Source organism: Eschrichtius robustus, chromosome 1 (assembly GCF_028021215.1).
Source record: "Eschrichtius robustus isolate mEscRob2 chromosome 1, mEscRob2.pri, whole genome shotgun sequence".
Lineage (NCBI taxonomy): Eukaryota > Metazoa > Chordata > Mammalia > Artiodactyla > Eschrichtiidae > Eschrichtius > Eschrichtius robustus.
The window spans coordinates 176,692,704-176,711,947 of record NC_090824.1 but is presented as its reverse complement, the minus strand read 5'-3'; the positions used below and the strand labels follow the sequence as shown (position 1 = coordinate 176,711,947).

General features: G+C 44.4%; 1 protein-coding gene across 1 annotated transcript in view; it reads left to right on the top strand.

Moving 5' to 3' along the window:
* The first annotated feature begins 4,209 nt into the window (after positions 1–4,209).
* The window catches only part of ITIH5 (inter-alpha-trypsin inhibitor heavy chain 5), a 74,522-nt gene continuing 59,487 nt past the window's right edge, over positions 4,210–19,244 (top strand). The window contains exons 1-2 of the mRNA XM_068538355.1: positions 4,210–4,361; positions 13,422–13,466. Coding sequence (XP_068394456.1) covers positions 4,272–4,361; positions 13,422–13,466 — 135 coding nt within the window. The 5' untranslated portion in view covers positions 4,210–4,271. The remainder of the gene's footprint in view (positions 4,362–13,421; positions 13,467–19,244) is intronic.

The following is a 19,244-nucleotide window of genomic DNA, read 5'->3' as shown; positions in this document are numbered from 1 at the left end:
GCTCAGGAACATTCTACAGGTAACTCCCCAAACTTGGACCTTTCCCCCAGCATTCTGTGTTCTTTTCCCCGATGTCAAAGCCTTTTCCACTCTTGCACCTTCTCCTTCCCCTGTCTCCTTAATGCCCTGTCTTCTCCACCTGGAATCAAATCTGATTCATGCAAAGAATAATTTCCACTTCCTCCCTGAAGCCTTTTCTAATTATTCTAGACCACAATCACAATCTCACCCTCTTCTCCACTTAGCATCTCACCACTGAGCTCAAATTATGCTGTCTGTTAGTTCCACCTTCATATCTAAATGGTAAATTCTTCCAGGTTGTGGACCGTGTCTAAAACCCCTGTTATAACGCAGCTAGCACAGGGCATCATAAAGACAGAAACACATTCTTTCAACCATCCATCAAACACACTGCATGTCGACTCTATTCCAGGCAGGCTGGGAATATAAAAATGAGCATGAGACAATCCTTGCCCATGAGCAAATCAAGTCTAATTAGGGTCTCAAATCTGTAAGCAGATAATTAAAATAAAATATGATGTGTTACACTTTGTGAATAGTTGATAAATTCAGCAAATCATCAATCAGAAGAAATTGGAAAATTGTATTCTCTGCTTCCAGTTTCACAAGTCTTCTGTCTGGGTAAAACTCACTGTCTGTAAACTAGGTGAACAGTGGGTATAACTAGACTCCCAAGATATCAAGGGCTCCTGAGAAACCGTGGAGCCAAAGCCAAAAGGAATCCGTTTCCTCCCCAGTCTTTTTGATTAAAAAAAAAAAAAAAGGCAAGTTGTAAGAGACTGTCAGGATTATGCAAAGTTGTCAGGGGTCCAGGAGAAACACAAGGCCATGTAAGTAGATAAAAAGGTGAGACCAAGGAGGTGAGAAAGAGCTGGCCCAGAATAGAACAATGGCCTTGCAAACACTCAGAAAGGAGCACAGGCCAGGGAGGGACTGAGGGTGGGGGCCGGAGGAAGGGCTTGAATCTCAGAGCAGCTGGATAGAGGGACCAGGGGGTGACCATCGGGGGTAAGTTCAAGGGAGAAGAAAAGAAACCAAATGGACAGCCTGCCTTCTCTCTTCAGTCTCTGCCCTGGCTACGCTAGCTGGGCCCATCAATTGGTGGTCTCAAGTGGGGGACCAGGGGAAAGCCCCTAACCCTAATGAGTCTGATTCTAAAATTTTGGAATCCCTGGCCCATTCTTCAGTTACACAGGGGAGCCATTTCCTGGCAAGAGTCGGCAAGGGGGCCTCTCTGACCGGCAGCTCCTCTTCGTTCTTGCACTGCGAAGCCCTTGCTGCTGAGCCCTAGACCCAGATTCTGTCAATGAGCACCTGGGTCCTGGCTGGAGATTTGTGCCTAACTGGAGTGTGGGCCTAGTAAGCCCCTGACGTGTCTCCTTGGAAAAGTCAGGATAGGGTTTTGGCTTTGAGGTTTTAGAAGCTTTGTGGTCTCAAACTGCAAAGTCAGCAACTCCTGGCATCAAAGCACACAGGCGTGGGGACACCTCAGCCCCTTCTGGGGGAGGACAGTTAAATTTTTTTTCATCCATATTTATAAGGTCAATATAAATAATTATCTACGCTTATCAAGAGTTTTGCAAACCTTTCATAGGGTTATTTGGTTTCTTTGTGGGTTTTTTTGGCAGCGAGGCATGTGGGATCTTAGCTCCCCGACCAGGGATCTAACCTGCACCCCCTGCATTGGAAGGTAAAGTCTTAAACACTGGACCACCAGGGAAGTCTCACTGGGTTTTATTTGTATCACACTACCTAGTTTTAAAAGATCATCCCTATCTGGTCATGCATACGCTCTGACATCACACAGAAGCCTAGGCTACTACAGTCTGCAAATACTGGGAAGTTTAGAAACTCTCTCAAGTCACATAGCTAGAAAGTGAATACAGCCCAGGCCTCCTCTGCCCCAGCACAGCCAGCTCGGCGGCAGGGGTGGGGGGCACCCCCAGGCCTCCAGTCTCCTAATTCCATTCATGGAATGCTTCTTCAATGCTAACTATACCCTCAGCACAGTGTTACAAGTTGTGGAAGATGCTTGCCCTCAGGGAAGGTGGGATCCATTTGGTCAAAGGGGCCACAAAACAATGCAACAACGCACTAGCACCACAGCCTAGAGTAGAATTGGAGAGTCCTACCAGATGAAGAAAATAAAACTCTTCTCTTTACTGTTTGACCTCTGCTGAAACCAGCTGGGACAAATTGGGACAAAGAGCAGATATAAGGTCAAAAATAGAGTCCCGTAGGAGAGGGATGGTAGAAAGACCAAGACCGGGTCCCAGTCCTGTTGGAGGACTGATGGAAATAACAGTAGCTGTTATTGTTTCCTTTCAAATAACCCAGCTTTGTCCAAATTCAACTTTCATTTCACCAGTAGGTATTTCCCTTTGGCGGCAAGGAGGTGGTGGGGGGAATAGGCAAACCTTGATTCCAGATTTGGGGCTCTCCTCCTTAGTTTTAAAATGAGGAGGTGGGTAGGCAGGCTTTGTATGCTGCAAAGTTTCTAAGTGCGCCTGGGATACATCTGTAACTCACGGTTAGTAAAGAACTAAAAATAAAAATCCTTTGACTTCCTTCTCCTTTACCAGTGTTTTTGTTGCAGAAACCCCGCTGGACCAGCTACTGTCACTTCATGTTGGTGGCATTTTAAAAAATTAGTCAGTGGTTAGGCTATTAAATGTTCAACTGCTAATGACGATGATTTTCCTTTCATTTATTTTACCATAGCAACATTTCCCCCTCTCTTAATGTCTTTGTTTAAACAATCAGCATTTCAACAAGAGTAAATAAAATATTTTAAAAAGATATCACCATAAGCTAACACACCCACTGTTTTCATTTTTCCCTGCTTCTGATGTCCATGCATATGTATTTTTACCTAATTACACTCATACTCTCGATACGTCATGTGATCTGACTTTTTCCTTTAGATTATGCTGTAAACATTTTCCCTGTTTCCATAGACCTCGTGATTATTATTTAATAGCTGCATAATATTCCACAGGATGGACGTTCCATCATTTGAGTTAACCATTTCCCTGTTCTTGGCCACTGAGATTGATGCCAACTTCTATTACTCAGTGTATTGATTTAGATGCAATTTTTACAGAGACATAAAAAATGTCTTTGAGGTGTTCGTCTTTTGGAAGAGGAAACAAACAGCTCCAGCTCACTGTGTGTCTACCAGGTACAAAGATGGAGCCCAGACTCTAAAAGGCCAGTCAGTGGGTGAGTGGTTGCCAGATAATTATTCTATCTATGACAGGACAGAAACATCACCGATAGTTTGTAACTATGATAACAATGACATTCATTTTCATGATTAACAACCAAAAAATCAGAAATACTACGACATGGTGCCAATCCTAGCTTCCTCTTTTCTGTTCCCTTATGCCAGAGCCACATAAAACGGGACCACATTGCTAATGCCATTCTGCATTAGACTACAGATTAGCACCCTTCATTGGGCCTGTGAGCGTCAGAGTTGGATGCCAAGGGGAATGCGCTGTTCTCTCAGAAGAAGGCAGAAGGTCTCTTGTTGCCTTTAGGCTGGCAGGTGGAGGAATGGTGGTGGTACATACAGTAGGTGAGGGGGTGGTATACATTAGCAGTGGGAGGGTGGTATATATGGGGGGTATATATAGCAGGTGAAGGGGTGGGCTGTGTACCGAGGGTCAGGCTGGCCCTTACCGTGTTCTCCTGCGACAGGAATGAAGCGAGTCCATGAAGAAGCGGGAAAGGAAGAGAGGGTTGGGGGCCTGGAGGTGGAGGCAGGTGCCACAGGCTGGATGGAGAAGGGGGGCAAAGAAGCCGAGGGAGGGGCGGGGCTTATGGGTGGTGGGGAAGGGGACAAGGGAGGGGGTGCGAGCTGTGAGCTCTGGACGGCGGGGGGAATACCCGGCGCCGGTGCAGCGGCGCGGGGCAGGACGGAGGCGGGGCTCGCGGGAGTGCTGGGCCGGAAGCGGGGGGCTCGCGGGAGTTCAGGGCCGGAGGGGCGAAGGGGCGGGACCGAAGGGCGCGGGGGCGGGGCCGGGGCGGGGTGCGCGGGGCGCGGGCGGGAGGTGCGCGGTGGGGCGGGGTCTGTGGTGGTGAGGGGCCCGGGCGGGGCGTGCAGGGGCGGGGTCTGTGGGGCGCGGGGGCGGGGCAAGAGGGCGCGGGGGCGGGGCCGCGCGCGTTCCCAGCAGCGAACCCAGCGCTGTACCCCGCGCGTCCCGCAGCGTCCCGCCGCGTCCCGGTGCCACCGCCGCGGCCCCACCATGCTCCCGCTGCTCGGGCTGTGCTTGGCCCTGCCGTTCTGCGCGGGGTCGCTGGAAGAGGCGCAGAGCTGGGCGGACACTTCGGAGCAAGTAAGTGGAGTTCGGGGGGCCGCAGGGCGGGCCCGGGACGCGGGCTGCCGCCCTTTCCCACCGCCTCCTTCGGGCGCGTGGCTGCCGGACAGGCTCCTGGACGCGAGGAAGGGAGGGTTCACCCCCATCTCCTGTCACATCGTCCCTCCACCTCCTCTCTGTCCCCAGCCTTCTGCTCGGGAACTTCCCCATCTACTGGTCCCTCGAGGAGAGCGTCTGGCTGGCGAAGTTTCTTGCAGAATTGTGTCTGCCACTTCAAAATCCTGCAGAACCAAATCTCCTTGGCTCCTGTTACCTGCGCGGGTTTCTGCTAGTTTTTTGTTGTTCATTTCTGAGCCAGAGCCCCAGGTTAACTACAGGATTCTTTAAGACTCGTGTGTGGGGTAGTGTGTTGTTGCTGTCGGTTCCTAGTTGTTCCAGAGAGAAAGCACATCTAGGAAAAGTTCCAAACTCCTGGAAGCCTCTGCTTTTCCCATCTGAAAACAGGGAGAACACGACTTTCCATCAGGTTCTTATCAATGCTTTAGCAGTTTAAAGGTGGCCAGATGATGGGCAGAGGATCAAGAACCAAAGGGTCTCAGTTACCCTGGTTAATACTCTGTGTATCTGCCAGGGTTTTTAAAATGGCTTAACCTCACAGGTGAATGAAACCTGCAAATATGAAATCTCAGTACAATGCCCCATGGATAGGAAAGCGCTTTGACGAATATAAAACAGGTTGGAACAGTTTTCAAAGCGCAGACCTTATAGGGAGAAATGGCTCTGTCCTGATTAAAGGCTCCTGGTGCTGTTTACACACACGTATTTAAGTTGTTTAGCTGATAGCATGCTTTCACAGGATGGGAAGAAGAGATAAGCAAGTATACTTTCTGTCCCCTTTCCCAGCACCTTGGTTTGAAGAGCAGATCTGGAAAACAGAATCTACCTAAACATCTCGTAGTTACTTTCATGTTGACGCTCCCTCAAGGATGTGCTTATCTGTGAAATGGAAGAGATGGTCATTCTCTTGTAGGACTATCAGGAGAAATAACCCATAAAAATTCCAGGAGGCTGTGCGGTGGAGGAGAAACATGCAGGCTTGGGATCCAGAGCGAAAGGCTAGTCTCTCCTTTGCCCTTTACAGCTGTGTGGCCTGGACAAGCTGCTTACCTTCTCTGAGCCTTCCTTTACTGTCCATCACAGCACGGAACACACCTCCTCTTGAGCATACTTGTAAGGATCCAGCTGCTAGTTTATGTAAAGGACCTGGTATACAGTGGGTGCTCAAGAAATGGTAGCTGTTTTGGTCAGTGGTTAAGGGCATAGACTTGGTGCCTGGGCTCGATTCCTGTCTCTGGCACTTACCAGCTCTGTGACGCTGAGCAAGGTCCTGGGTGCTTCATTCTCCAATTCTGTGAAAAGTGGGAGAGAATAGGGTGATGAGGATTGGATAGTTAATACACCTAAGGTGCTGGGAACGGAGTCAGCACTTAATGTTGGTGGCTGCTGTTAGGCTTGGGCAGCTGAAATGCTGAGGGTAGGAATTTAGGGTAAAGATCCTAAAACTTTTTTTAGGGGGCGGAGGGAGAAGAATGTGGGAAGCACTGAAACAAAGATTCTGTTTATGAACTAGGAGGAGGGACTAAAGCTCTGACATCTGCGAGTCCAAGTAGGCTTAACACTGAACTTCCCTGAATAGAAGAACACAGGTTTAGCCCATTTTAGTGACTTCATGCAGTCGTCAACTCACGGCACTATTTATTCATCTGGAAAATGACTAAATCAGAAAAGACTCCAAATATAAAGTTCTGTGAAAATTTGCGATTTTACCTTTTTATCCCTACTGTATTAAAAAAATTTGTGTGTGTGTATAAGATGTAGGATTTGAGAGCACAGGCTCCAGAACCAGACTTCCTGGGTTTGAATCCTGGCTCTGCACTTACTGGGGAGTTAATTAACATCTATGAGCCCCTATTTACCCATCTTGAGAATGGGGATGATGAGATTACTTAATTAAAAGGATTTTGAAGATTAAAATAGTTAATATACTTAGAACTTAGAATGGTGCCTGGCAATGCAGTTAGTGCTCTGGTCTCAATAATTATGGTCTTCAAAATTATATGTGAACAATTTTTTAAATTTATTTTTTATTGAAGTATAGTTGAATTACAATGTGTTAATTTCTGCTGTATAGCAAAGTGATTCAGTTATACATATATATATTTACATTCTTTTTCATATTCTTTTCCACTATGGTTTATCACAGGATATTGAATATACTTCCCTGTGCTATACAGTAGGACCTTGTTGTTTATCCTTTCTGTATATAATAGTTGGCATCTGCTAATCCCTAACTCCCAATCCAAACCTCTCCCACCATCCCTCCCCCTTGGCGACCACCAGTCTATTCTGTATGTCCCTGATTCTCTTCTGTTTCATAGATAGGTTCATTTATGTCCAGTTTTAAATTCCACATATAAGTGATATCATATGGTATTTGGTGAACAATGTTTAAATGTCAATGAATATGTAAGTTTTAATGTACCTGAACTTGCCTATTAGCTTGTGTGGCAATTCTTGTGCTGCAACTTGCCTATTAGCTTGTTATATACCTTTAATTGAAAATATTACTAATAATATCCTAGATTCAAGTCCCTTCCTCCCTCTCCACCTCATCTGTAAACAGTGTTACCTGTAGTGTAATAAACCCAGTATCAGCAGTGGTTTTCAAACTTCATCCTGCAGAAAGACACTCGGGGGCTCTTTAAACATTCAGATTCCTATGCCCCACCCCCATTAATTTCCATCCACTAGGTTTGGGTGGGACCCAGATGATCCTGATGCAGGTGATGCATGGACCACACTTAGACTAATTCAGCTTTGAAAGAACCTTTCAGGAAATCAATATTAAAAAGCAAGGCTCTTGTATAAAATCAGCCTGCTTTCAAATTGATATGGTTTCTTTTTAAAAAAAAAAATATTTATTTAGTTATTTATTTTTGGCTGTGTCGGGTCTTCATTGTGGCTCACGGGCTTCTCTTTAGTTGTGGCATGAGGGCTCGTGGGCTTAGTTGCCCAGCGGCATGTGGGATCTTGGTTCCCCGACCAGGGATCGAACCCGCGTCCCGTGCATTGGAAGGCAGATTCTTAACCGCTGGACCACCAGGGAAGTCCCTCAAACTGATATGGTTTCTTTAACTAAGGATGGAGCTACGTTCCCATTATTACAAAAGCAGTTTTTAATTTACAGGATAATAGTAGGCACCAAGTGTTGAGTGTCAGGGAGAGTTTGCTAGGAGCTCTATGTAAAAATAATAAGAAGCAATAAAGTATATGGTTAAGAGCACCCCAAGTGGAACCAGACTGCCTGGGTTCAAATCTGGATCCCACCACTTACTGGCTGTGTGTACTTGGGCAAGTAACTTAACCTCTCTGGGTCTCCGTTTCCTCACCTGCAAGATGGCGTTGTTAATGGTTCCTACCTCATAGACGGGGGTGGATCTAAGTTTTGAGAGAGGAGTCAAGTTTACCTAATGGGCAAAGCCCTCTTAAAGAAAAATGCCAAATGCTAAAAGTGCTAAAATAAACATTTATTTAGAATGATAAATAAATCACAGCAAATGACACATTTTGACAAACACTACGAATACCACCGTTTGTTAAGGGACCGTGCAAGTGAAGGATCCTGACGCTTACCTTTTATTAGCTTCTAAACAATAATAAACTATTAAATAAAAAATAGCAAACCCACTTCTGCTCCTGTTTGCTGTGAGGATAAAGTGAGTTGATTCAGGCACAGCACTTACACATAGTAAGCACTCAGGTCCTATTAGCTATTTGGGTTGTTTATGTGCAGCCTGGTTGAATCTCTGCCACTGCAAGGAAGGCCTCAGCGAGCTTATGCTCCAGGAGAACTATGGAAGTCCACCCAGGGGAAGTGATATTTCAGAGCCTAGATTAGAACCCAGGAGTGCTGCATGCCAAGCCGGGCTCTCAGTGACTCCTCCAAAGACCGCCACTTTCATATTTACAATGTAATGTAATTTGTTTAAATACGATTTTAATTTGTAGCTCCTGGCACATAGATTGTGTTCAGCATAGGCTTCTGGTACCACACTCACAGCGGGGATACATTTCTAATTCCCTGAATCGAGCATTTCTGCAGTTTTAAGTTTTATAGTCTCTCACTCAGAACCTTTGCATTTGGGAAAACAAAGAAAATCAAGACCAGTTTTGGTTTTTTTTAACGCTTTGAAAAGTAAAGTCAAGGAAAGATTCTCTGAGCCCCAGACCACTCGATAATGTCTCCTTTATGTGCACGGGTGTGATCGTTGCAATGGAGTCCTAAGGCTGGATGGGGAAGAAGGGTATTACGGGAGAGATTCCAGAGATTTACTCACTCCTGAACCAGAACCAGCTATACCTGGTTTCTTTGGGAGGAGGTGGGGAGAAGGATGGGGGAGTCCTGCGAGCTGGGCGATGAGTCGTATGTGACTTCGTGTTCCTAACTAACGCTCTCCCAAGGTCCTGGATGCGCTAACATAAAGCAGCCGTGCCCACCGTGCTGTCAGAGGTCCCGCTGGAGGTCCTGTAAGCTTTCTGTGTCTAAGGAGCAGAGGGTCCGTTTAGGAAAATGGGGCCATAGGATGGAGACCTGAGCTTTCTTTGTGGGGTTGGGGGGTGGTCCCAACCTCCTGATTATCTTCCCACAAGCCAGATCCATTTCCCTTGTTTCTCACAGGTTAAAAGAAACAAGGTGACTTGCCTAAGCTTAGTTGGTTTGGGTTTTGTTTTTGTTTTTCCAGCTGCCTGGAAAATTGTTTGGAATTTCAGCCCCCAAAAGAAGTTTCTTCTTCCATTGCTGAGGTTTATGGGCCCCCCAAATGGCAAGAGGTTCATAGCAGGACAACCTGCAGCAACATTTCTCCAAAGGAAGAGAACTTTTGTGCGGGTGACAGAGAATTACCCAGATGGGATCCTCCCAGACTAAGTGTCCTCGGTCCAGGTGATGGGTGGCATCTCCCGTGCTGTCCACCCTGTAGCCCTGGGTTTGGTGTCAGGTCCTGTATCAGATCTCTGAGGCAGCGGACTCTTGAGCTCCTGGCTCTTGGTTTCAGGTTTTCAGAATGCCCTCAGAAGATGGAGCCCAGAGGGTAGATACATTTCTGGCACAGAGCCCGCTGGGAACTCATGTCTTCAGCCGTTTGACGGTGTGTGGCTGAGGCTGGCCTAAGTACAGCCTGAGGGCATGAACCCCGCCTTTCTGTCCCTCTTTCAGTGGACCCGGGTCACTAAAGCATCCATCCCTAACGGGAATGTGTTTGTTCTGCCTATTCACAACATCCCTCACCCTGGGTGGAATTAGGGTTCACTCCTCTTCTCCTTTCCTGTGCTTTCCCATCTGTGGATTTTCTGGAATGCTTTCACGGTGTTTCTCTTCCCTCCCAATCCTGATCCAACACTGTGATTGATCCTGGGGGGAGAATACCATCTCTGTTACCCAAATTACGAACATTAAGCAGTGCCTGCTGTTTTTTACCTCTGGTTGGACTACCCGATGATGGAGTAGAGGAGATTCCAATCCCCCAGCTCTGATGGTGTTATTGCTACATTCTTTGAGCAAAGGCAGTCTTCAGCCACTCTTGCACATCCTGGTAGGGAATGCTGCTTGGTCCATGTGAGTTAAAGAGGCAGATGATGAGCTTCTTCTCAGCATGCTTCCTGTATAGAACTGGATGCTTTTTAAATTTCTCTTCCCCTTTCATTCCACTCCAACAAACATCCTACACAACTACTTCTAGCCATCCCTCCATCGTAAAACCTCTCATGGTCATCTGAGAACATAGTGAACTCTTCTGTTTTCCATTTCCTTTGTAAAAATTACCTCGTCTACTAAGTCTTCCTGAGTGTTATTTCTTTCAAGTTAGGTAGTATGGTCCTTGATGGCAAAGATCGTGGCTCATATTTCTCAATAAACACTGTGGTCTGGACATCTGTTCTGATGCTGGAGAAGTAAGCTCAGCTCAGTAGGAGCAAAACATCCTATTTGAGCCATCTCTTAATTCTGTTATTTGGGGGTCCATGCTCTGAGATTACTCTTCATGGCAGCCCTTGACATTAAGCTGGAGTCGGTTACTTACCTGTCCTTAACCCACACTCCCAGGTTCTTACCAGGCGATGGGAAAACTCTCCAACAATAAAAGGGATCAGGAATTCCTAACTAAAAACAATGAAGATGACATTGCTGTCATTTCCACTTCTAATCCTAGCTGGCACCAGGAAGTTTTGATTCTGGTTCAGTCTGAGTCTAAATTTGGACTGAAGTGTAGCCATCGTGATCCCCTGAGAGGTCAGATAGTCATCTCAAAAATGAAAAACGAATGTCTCTTGTTCTCCTTAATGCTTGTTTATTTTCTTGGAAAACCTATTTTACAAAGGAGGAGACTTCAAAGAAATACTTTAGATCAACCAGAGAACATAATACCTGAGCAAGGCTGAGCTTCCCTTCTGACCATGGCTATCTTAAGTGGTCCCCAGCCTATTCCACAATTTTAGGAAGGCAGAGGCCTGAGCTGAGCCTGCAGACCCGACGGAGACCTTGCCCAGGACGCTTATTCTGGCTTTCCTTGGACGGTCCCAATCATCCCATATCATTTTAGAAATAGAAACCAGTGTCCTCCTAGTCATTGTTTGGTTCTCATGTGGAGCCAGGGCTGATGTCAACCTAAATCCTGTACTAAATCTTTCTATTCCATGTTCTGTAGAATAGGAGACTCTATAATGGCTTATAATGGTAATTTATAGTAGCACTATCTATTTTCAGGAGGGATCAGGGAGAGGATAGTGATTAAACCCGTTTCTGTTATACTTTTAGTTAACAAAATGGAAATATCTTTATTGTTTTTTTCCTATTTGGAAGTGATACACAGTAATTTGTCTAAAACTGAGATAGTACAAAAAAGTTTAAAGAAAAAGAATTTAATCACTCAAAGGTAACAGCCATTAGCATTTTGGGCACATTCTACACATGTAGACACATAAAAATGAGATCATGTTAAATATAGCGTTTTGCTACCTGATTTAATCACTTAAAATATGTCTGAATGTATAAGTGAGGACAGGCCAGGCTGTCCTCGCTGGGGTAACAACCCCCAAATCTCAGTGACTTAAATGACAAACGTTTATTTCTTGCTTGTATAACTTGTCCATCTTGGATTGTCGGTGCAGCAAGTGTGATCTTGGGCTTGATGGAGCAGTGACCATATCAAACGTTGCTAATTACTATGCCGGTGAGAAAAGGCAGTTCTGGAGGACCTCACACCTGCGATCAAATCCTTGGCGCAGAAGTGACAGACGCCACTTAACATTCATAACTTACTGGCCAGAGCCAGTCCCGTGGCTCTGTCTTCCCACAAGGGGGCCAGGAAATGCAATCCTTCTGGCAGAGAGTTGGAGAAATATTTGGTGAACAGCACAGAAGTCCAGTAAAATTAACATTGAGGTCAGTAAATAGAGGCCCACACTATTATTTTCAATAGCTGTATTCTAATTAATCAATGTATCATAATATATTTAACCAAACCATTTTTAAAGGATATGTTAGGCTATTTCCAATGATTAGCAATTGTTTTAAAAGTTGCAAAGAATTTTTTTGTACATTCATTTTTTTCCTATTGATTTTTCCCCCATATGATGCTTTTCTGAAACTAGGATTTCTAAATTAGAAGACGTGCATACTGGTGGAAATGTAAAATGTTACGGCCGCTTTTGAAAACTGGTTTATCTATTTCTTAAAAGTTAAATTGATCATATGATCCAGGAATTCCACTTGTAGGTATCTGCCTGAGGAAACTAAAAACATATGTCCAACACAAAGAACTCTATCTGAATGTTCATGCAAGTTCCACATTATAAATAATAGCCAAAAAGTAGAAATAACCTAAACATCCATCAACTGGCCAATGTATAAACAAAATGTGGTGTATCCACACGATGGAATATTATTCAGATGTAAAAAAGAACAAAGTGCTGATAAATGCTACAAGATTACGCTAAGTGAAAAAAGCCAGTAATAAATGACCACATATGGTATGATTCCATGTATATGAAATGCCCAGAATGAGTAAATCCATAGAGACAAAATAGATTAGTGGTTGCCTGGGGCCAGGGCAAAGGCTGGGGCTGGGAGCTGGTGGGTAAGGGGTGCAGCCTTTCTTTTAGGATAATAAAAATGTTCTAAATTGATTGTCGTGGTGATTACACAACTCTGTGCATACACTACAACACATTGAATTGTTTTAAATGAATGAATTTTATTGTTTGTAAATTATACCTCATAAAGCTGTTGAAAAAGGCATGCATACAGTCTAAGCATATTTTCCAAGTCTGTGATCGACACTGTCAAACTGCCCTCCAGAAAGGCCGATTCATCACTCACAGCAGCGGTAGTTAACACTTCTGTTCTTTAAACAGTGATGTGTCATGAGAAATAATCAGCAACCAGCTAGGACTTTTAAATTAGTCCAGAGGGGCTGGTTAATTATTATATGATTTTTAAAAATAAGGATGTTATTACCGTCCCATGCCCCTCCTCTGCATGTGGGAAGGTATAACAAATCATCCACAAAAAACACAGTAAGAAAGTTCAAGGTAAGTTCAGTTTTGCTTCCAGAGTTTCCTGGAGTTTTGAGCGGAGTGAATGAGCCCATCAGCGTTGAGCTGACAGGTTTACTCGTTGTAACAGACACAACAGCAAAGAGCCGATTTTCAAGCCAAAAGTGAATGGAAACCAAAAACAGATATTTTCTAATGAACTCTGTCCTGGCCATTTCATCTGTCTTCCCCTAACAGATGTAAGAACCCTCAGGTGAGGAGGGTGTGTGACATCGTGGGTTCAGCAGTCAGCCAGGTCTGAGAGGGATGAATTCTAATCCTGGCCTGGATGCTCCCTGGTTACAGGTCCAAACTGCTTTTCAGGATGGATAACCCTTTGCGTGAATTTGAATTGGTTTTAACCCCCCTCATGTAACTCACATGAGAATGACCTCACGATCATATTTTATGTCTCTTTTCTTCTTCTAGGTTGCACTCAGGGTCCCAAGGCAAGTCAGGCTGTTGCAAAGGCTGGTACGTATATTCACGTATATTCTCTTAAAAATCTGTTCCCCCCTCGCTATTCTGTGTATTTTGAACCAGGCAATAACTATGTTTGCAGCTTCTCCAAAGCTGATAAATTGCATGTAGAAGAAATCGAACATGAAACAGTGTAGCTTCTGTAAGGCTTTCTTTTATAGGCTTTTATAAGGCTTTCTTTAAGTGGATTTTTTTTCTGAAAAGAGACCTGATTATTCCAGTAGAACTATAAGGACGAAGTGTGAAGTTTTCAAAGACCTTCTTAGAAAAAAGCCCAACACCTAAGTGAATCTTTACTTTTTTATGATGTTCTTACACAAGAAATAAAGGCTGTGTTGTGAAGTAAACAGCTAAAGCAAGCAAAGAATTCACATTTGTAGATTAAAGCTTTGTGTAATGGAAGTTGGTCCAGGCTCTCAGTGCATGCTGGAGGTTTCCAGATGGAACTTGGGCAGATAGATGTTCAGGATTCTAAGCATTTATCTGAAATGATCTCAGTCCTTCCTTCCCACTGTGTGTGCCATGACATATCAAAATGTGGGGACACGCCTTCAGGCTCTGAGGCTATGGATTCCTCTGTACATCCTCAGGAATGAGCCATTTACCTAAGGCCTCCCCACTCCTGGCTGGTGGTCGAGTCAAGGCTGGATTGACCATGACCAGTGTTGCAATCATTATCATCTTTACTTGGACCAGAACTTTGTATTCTCATCGTTTTCTGCATGGCCTCTTCCTCCCCTCCCTTCTCCTATCCTCCCAATCCGACTCCCCATACCCCAGGTTTGCTGACCTCATTGTCTCATGTTTTTGTCCATGTTCACATCATCATGCACAGACATATGTGAACATAAACGGGTCAAGAATTGTGAAGAGTCTAGATTTTTACCCTACTTACAAGCCAATAAGCTAGTCTGTTGCTGTTTCATGGTTGCTGGCACCAAACAAGAGACTCCTGGGCCAGAGATGAAGGATGATTTATTACTCACAGTAAGAGCAGAAGTCAGAGTGGCAGGATTGGTGCCTTTCCTCCAGCTCCGTTCTCATGTAGTGATACAGAGAGGGCCAGGCGACACCTACACACGTGGCTGGTTTTATCACAAGAGAGGTACTGTAGAGCACAGTGAACTCTACTCAGTCCTCTATGATGACCTATATGGGAAAAGAATCTAAAAAAGAGTGGATATGTGTATAGGTATAACTGATTCACTTTTGCTGTACAGCAGAAACGAGCACAGCATTGTGAATCAACCATACTCCAATAAATATTAGTTAAAAAAAAAAAAGAGAGAAACGCTAAGCTTAGGGAACCTGACTCTTTTGTAATGTGCGCTAAGCCTGCCTGATCTTTGCCCTGGAAGGAGACATTCTCTTTTTTACTCTGGACTTTAAGCCAACCCGCCCTTTGCTCTGAAGGGAAGCCCCACCTCTCTCTTCCCAAGCTGCTGATTATACGAATATCCTGGAAAACGTAGTACAAAACAGAGGTAGCCAGTGCCTCTGCTCGGAAAATGTGCAGAAATACCAGACTCATGGACAGTAGTCTCCCAGCAAGACATAGATACACGTATTCATTCATTCAACAAGGTTTTTTTTTGTTTTGTTTTGTTTTTGGCCAAGCCACGCGGCTTGTGGGATCTTAGTTCTCTGACCAGGGATTGAACCCGTGCTGCTTGCAGTGAAAGCGCTGAGTCCTAACCACTGGACTGCCAGGGAATTCCCAACAAGTATTTTTTTGAATCCTTACTATCTGCCCAGAAATGTTCAAGGCACTGGGAATACAGCAATGAACGAAACAGGCAAAAGACCCAGTCTTTCATAGAGCTTGAATTCTAAAGCGGGGCAGAGATAGACACAGTCAGTAAATAAATGGTTAAGTGTGTTAGGAATAGAGAAGACGCCATGAGAAAAACAACACGGCAGAGGCAGGTGGGGGACCCTCGTGTACATTGGCATGTATGAGAGTTCTCGTATTTGCTTTCAGACAGTGGGACCATGTAACCACAGCTACTGTTCCCTGCATGCTGACCATGTGCCAGGCATTGTCCTGAGCGCCTCATGTGTCATAACTCAACCAAATATAGAGACGTTTTACAGATGAGAAAACGGAAGTTCAGAGAGATTGAGTCACTTGTCCAAGATTACACTTTCCAAAAGAGGTGGTTGAACCAGGATTTTGAGTCCCAGCAGTCTAGCTTCTGAGTCTGTGCTTGTCACTCATACACCCAACTGCCTTCTCACCTGATTGTATTTTTCTATTTCTTACTATTTTCACTCAACAGTGCCTCACCTGGCCTACCTCTATCCGTTCTTTTAGATGGTGAAAAATATTACAGGTTGTTGGCACACGATGGTTTATCAAGCATTCTACTATTGATGAGCTTTCAATATTTTTCCAATTTTTTTGCCCCTGTAAATGCTGCTGCAAAAAATTTTTTTTCTAATATGTGGATGCTTTTAATTCTATGGCTGAGATTTTCAGTAAGAGGATTGCTGAGTCAGAGTGCACATACACTTTTAATTTTGATAGATGTAGTCAGACTACTTTTTGAATACACCTAGAACCTTCTGTCTTAATTTCATTTCTATCAGCAGTGATGAATATGTACATTTCTGCCAGCAGTGCTATAATTACTCCTTTTGATTTGTCAGTCTCTTAGATTTAAAGTGATACCTCATTGTTCCTTTAATGTGCATTTCCTTGAGTTTGGACTTTTCCCCATATATTTATTGGCCATTCAGGGTTGTTCTTCTGTGAAATTTTTTCTGCACCCATTTTTCTATTGTGTTTTTTTATCCCCTAATTGTCAGTATGTAGGAGATCTTTGTGTGCTATGCATACTCTGTCTTCTGAATTGGAAGAGTTCTCCCCTAAATCTGTTATTTGTCTATTAACTTTGTATATAGTATAGTTGCCATATAAAAGCTTTAAGTTCCTGAGTAATAAATAAGTTTATCTGTTCTTTATACCCTTCAAGGTTTCATTCTTGGTTACAAAGATTTCCTGGGCCCTTTGCCTTAGACTGTTTTATACAATCTCTCAAATTTTCTTAGAAATCTAGGAATGGTAAAAGCCTCACTTTTATTGATACACGTATTATAATTTTGTCATGTGGACTTTATTTACCCATCCAAACAGTACCAGAATGATCTTTCCAGCATAGGTCTGGTGCATCACTCTCTTGTGCAAATGTCTTCAGTGACTTTGTATCACCTGTAGGATTAACTCTGAGGACATCTATGGCCCCTTGTGATCTGGCTCCTGCCTGCCTCTGTAGCCCTCGTTTACCTGAGTCTCCTTGTATTTCGTGTTCTAGCCGTACCACACTAATCTGAATGTTCTCTACTCTAATTAATGAAGAGGACGTGGTGACCACAGCTGGTACCCTCCTATCACTGCCAGCTCATGGACCCCTGGGGATTTGCTTGATTTTATTCTGAATTAAGTAGATACCCTTTTAATGAAGCTCTCTGGTATCACAGACACCAAAAATGTGTATGTTTTGAAAAGCAGGAGTATCTTTTTTTCTGAGTCTCCATGGTGCTTAACAGCTACTGGCCTGTTTTCCTAAAATAATTCACTGCCATCCTTTAACCTCCCGATGGCAGGGGCCGTGTCTTGGCATCCCCTTCCTAGCAGATATTCTAAACTTTGTAGCTGGGATGTGTTTTGAGCAGATGTGGTGAGACACACAGACACAGAAATGATCGTCACGAAAGAGGAAGTTTATACTCAGAGATCCCGAGGGATGAGAGGCATGGCAGTGCTATGTGGGGAAGCACCGGGTCAGTCAGGGGGCAGCAGGGACAGAGAGAGAATGCGGCCAAGAGCCTTCGTTGGGGTTTTTACAGGAAGGAATTGATGAGTCAGGTTAGGTATGCTGCGTAAGCTTAGGATTGGGTAGTTGGAATAATTTTGGCAGTCTCTGGGCTACAGGGATGGTCCCCAGTGGTCAGGTACCTGGTCGTGGGGTGATACGGGGCAGGGGGAATATTGGTTGGTGTGTGAGAGTTTGGTAAAGGAGGTGGTTTGGGGAGAGGGCTCCGTGCTGATTGGTTGTATCTCGAAGGTGTGCTCGCAGGGGCGTCATTTGCTATCTCTAGGAATCAGCTGGCCCTGGGAGGAGCAGCCTCTCTGAGATCAAAGCCCCAAATGCCAGAGCATCAAGAATATAGAAAATAAGAAAATATAGTCAGTTCAGCAGGTAGTGTGGTGCTGGGCACCATTACCTCACTGAGAGCTAGCTACGTACATGTCTGTCTCCCTGCTCCCAACTCTAGCCATCATGGTTTATCTGTTTAGGGGGTATACAGAATTGAATTTTTTTTCTGCATAAAGATGATAATTGCATTTTGTGTTTCCTCTCTAAACATAATGAAATATTGCCCTATAGAATGTATTACTGCAAATGGGCGATTCAGAGCTGATGACACCCTCTGTCTACAGAGGGAAAATTATTTCCCCAAGGTGGTGAATACAGTCATCAGGGAGGTGCCCGGTATGAGGTCCTCTGCTTCACGTAGTAACAGCATGAGCTGTGTTTTTCTCAAAAGGAAGAAGCATTCAGGTTTAGTAAAGATCTCTGGACGGGAGTCAGCCCATTGCCAAGCTCCGTAAAGCGAGAGGGGCTGCTGAGGTTGTTTCTGAGGTTCTCTCCCACCTTTGGGCTGGTTTTTTCTAGTGGTCGACAAAGAACTCGTAGACCGGGATGAAACAGCAGAAGTTTAATCTTCTGGGAAGAGACCTGGCTCCTGGCAAAGGCCGTGGCAAACACTCCCCTGTCACAGTTCCAGATGGCATCTTGGGGGATTCAGGATGTCTTCTGGGTGGATTGATCTTAAGTGACTCACATGAGTCACACAGAAACCTCTGGTCCCCCAAGCAGCTAATTAAGACACTCCCTGCCTAAAAACGCTTTTCCATCTGTTTCGCTTTTGCAGGAAAGATAATGAAGACATTATTATGTCACAGGAAGACTTGATTTCTGCCCCCTGTTTTCCAGCCCACATTCCTAAACAAAATACTGAGTTGAATGCAAATATGGAAAGCGTGTTGGATTTTTAAGAACTGTGCTTTGGGAAAAACCGAGACCACGGTTTTATATCCTCTCTTTTATGACACATTTTCGTAAACCTCTGCCATTCCAGGTTCTGTGCTTGGCCTTGGGGTGGTGCATCTCCTCACGATTTTATGTACCTGGCCAGTATTCTTCGCCCCATGTGCCCTCCTTTCTAACTAAATTGCACTGTTCTTTTTTTTTTTTTTTAACATCTTTATTGGAGTATAATTGCTTTACAATGGTGTGTTAGTTTCTGCTTTATAACAAAGTGAATCAGTTATACATATACATATGTTCCCATATCTCTTCCCTCTTGCATCTCCCTCCCTCCCGCCCTCCCTATCCCACACCTCTAGGTGGTCACAAAGCACAGAGCTGATCTCCCTGTGCTATGCGGTTGCTTCCCACTAGCTATCTATTTTACGTTTGGTAGTGTATATATGTCCATACCACTCTCTCTCTTTGTCACATCTTACCCTTCCCCCTCCCCACATCCTCAAGTCCATTCTCTAGTAGGTCTGTGTCTTTATTCCCGTCTTGCCACTAGGTTCTTCATGACTTTTTTTTTTTTGCCTTAGATTCCATATATATGTGTTAGCATACTGTATTTGTTTTTCTCTTTCTGACTTACTTCACTCTGTATGACAGACTCTAGGTCCATCCACCTCACTACAAATAACTCCATTTCGTTTCTTTTTATGGCTGAGTAATATTC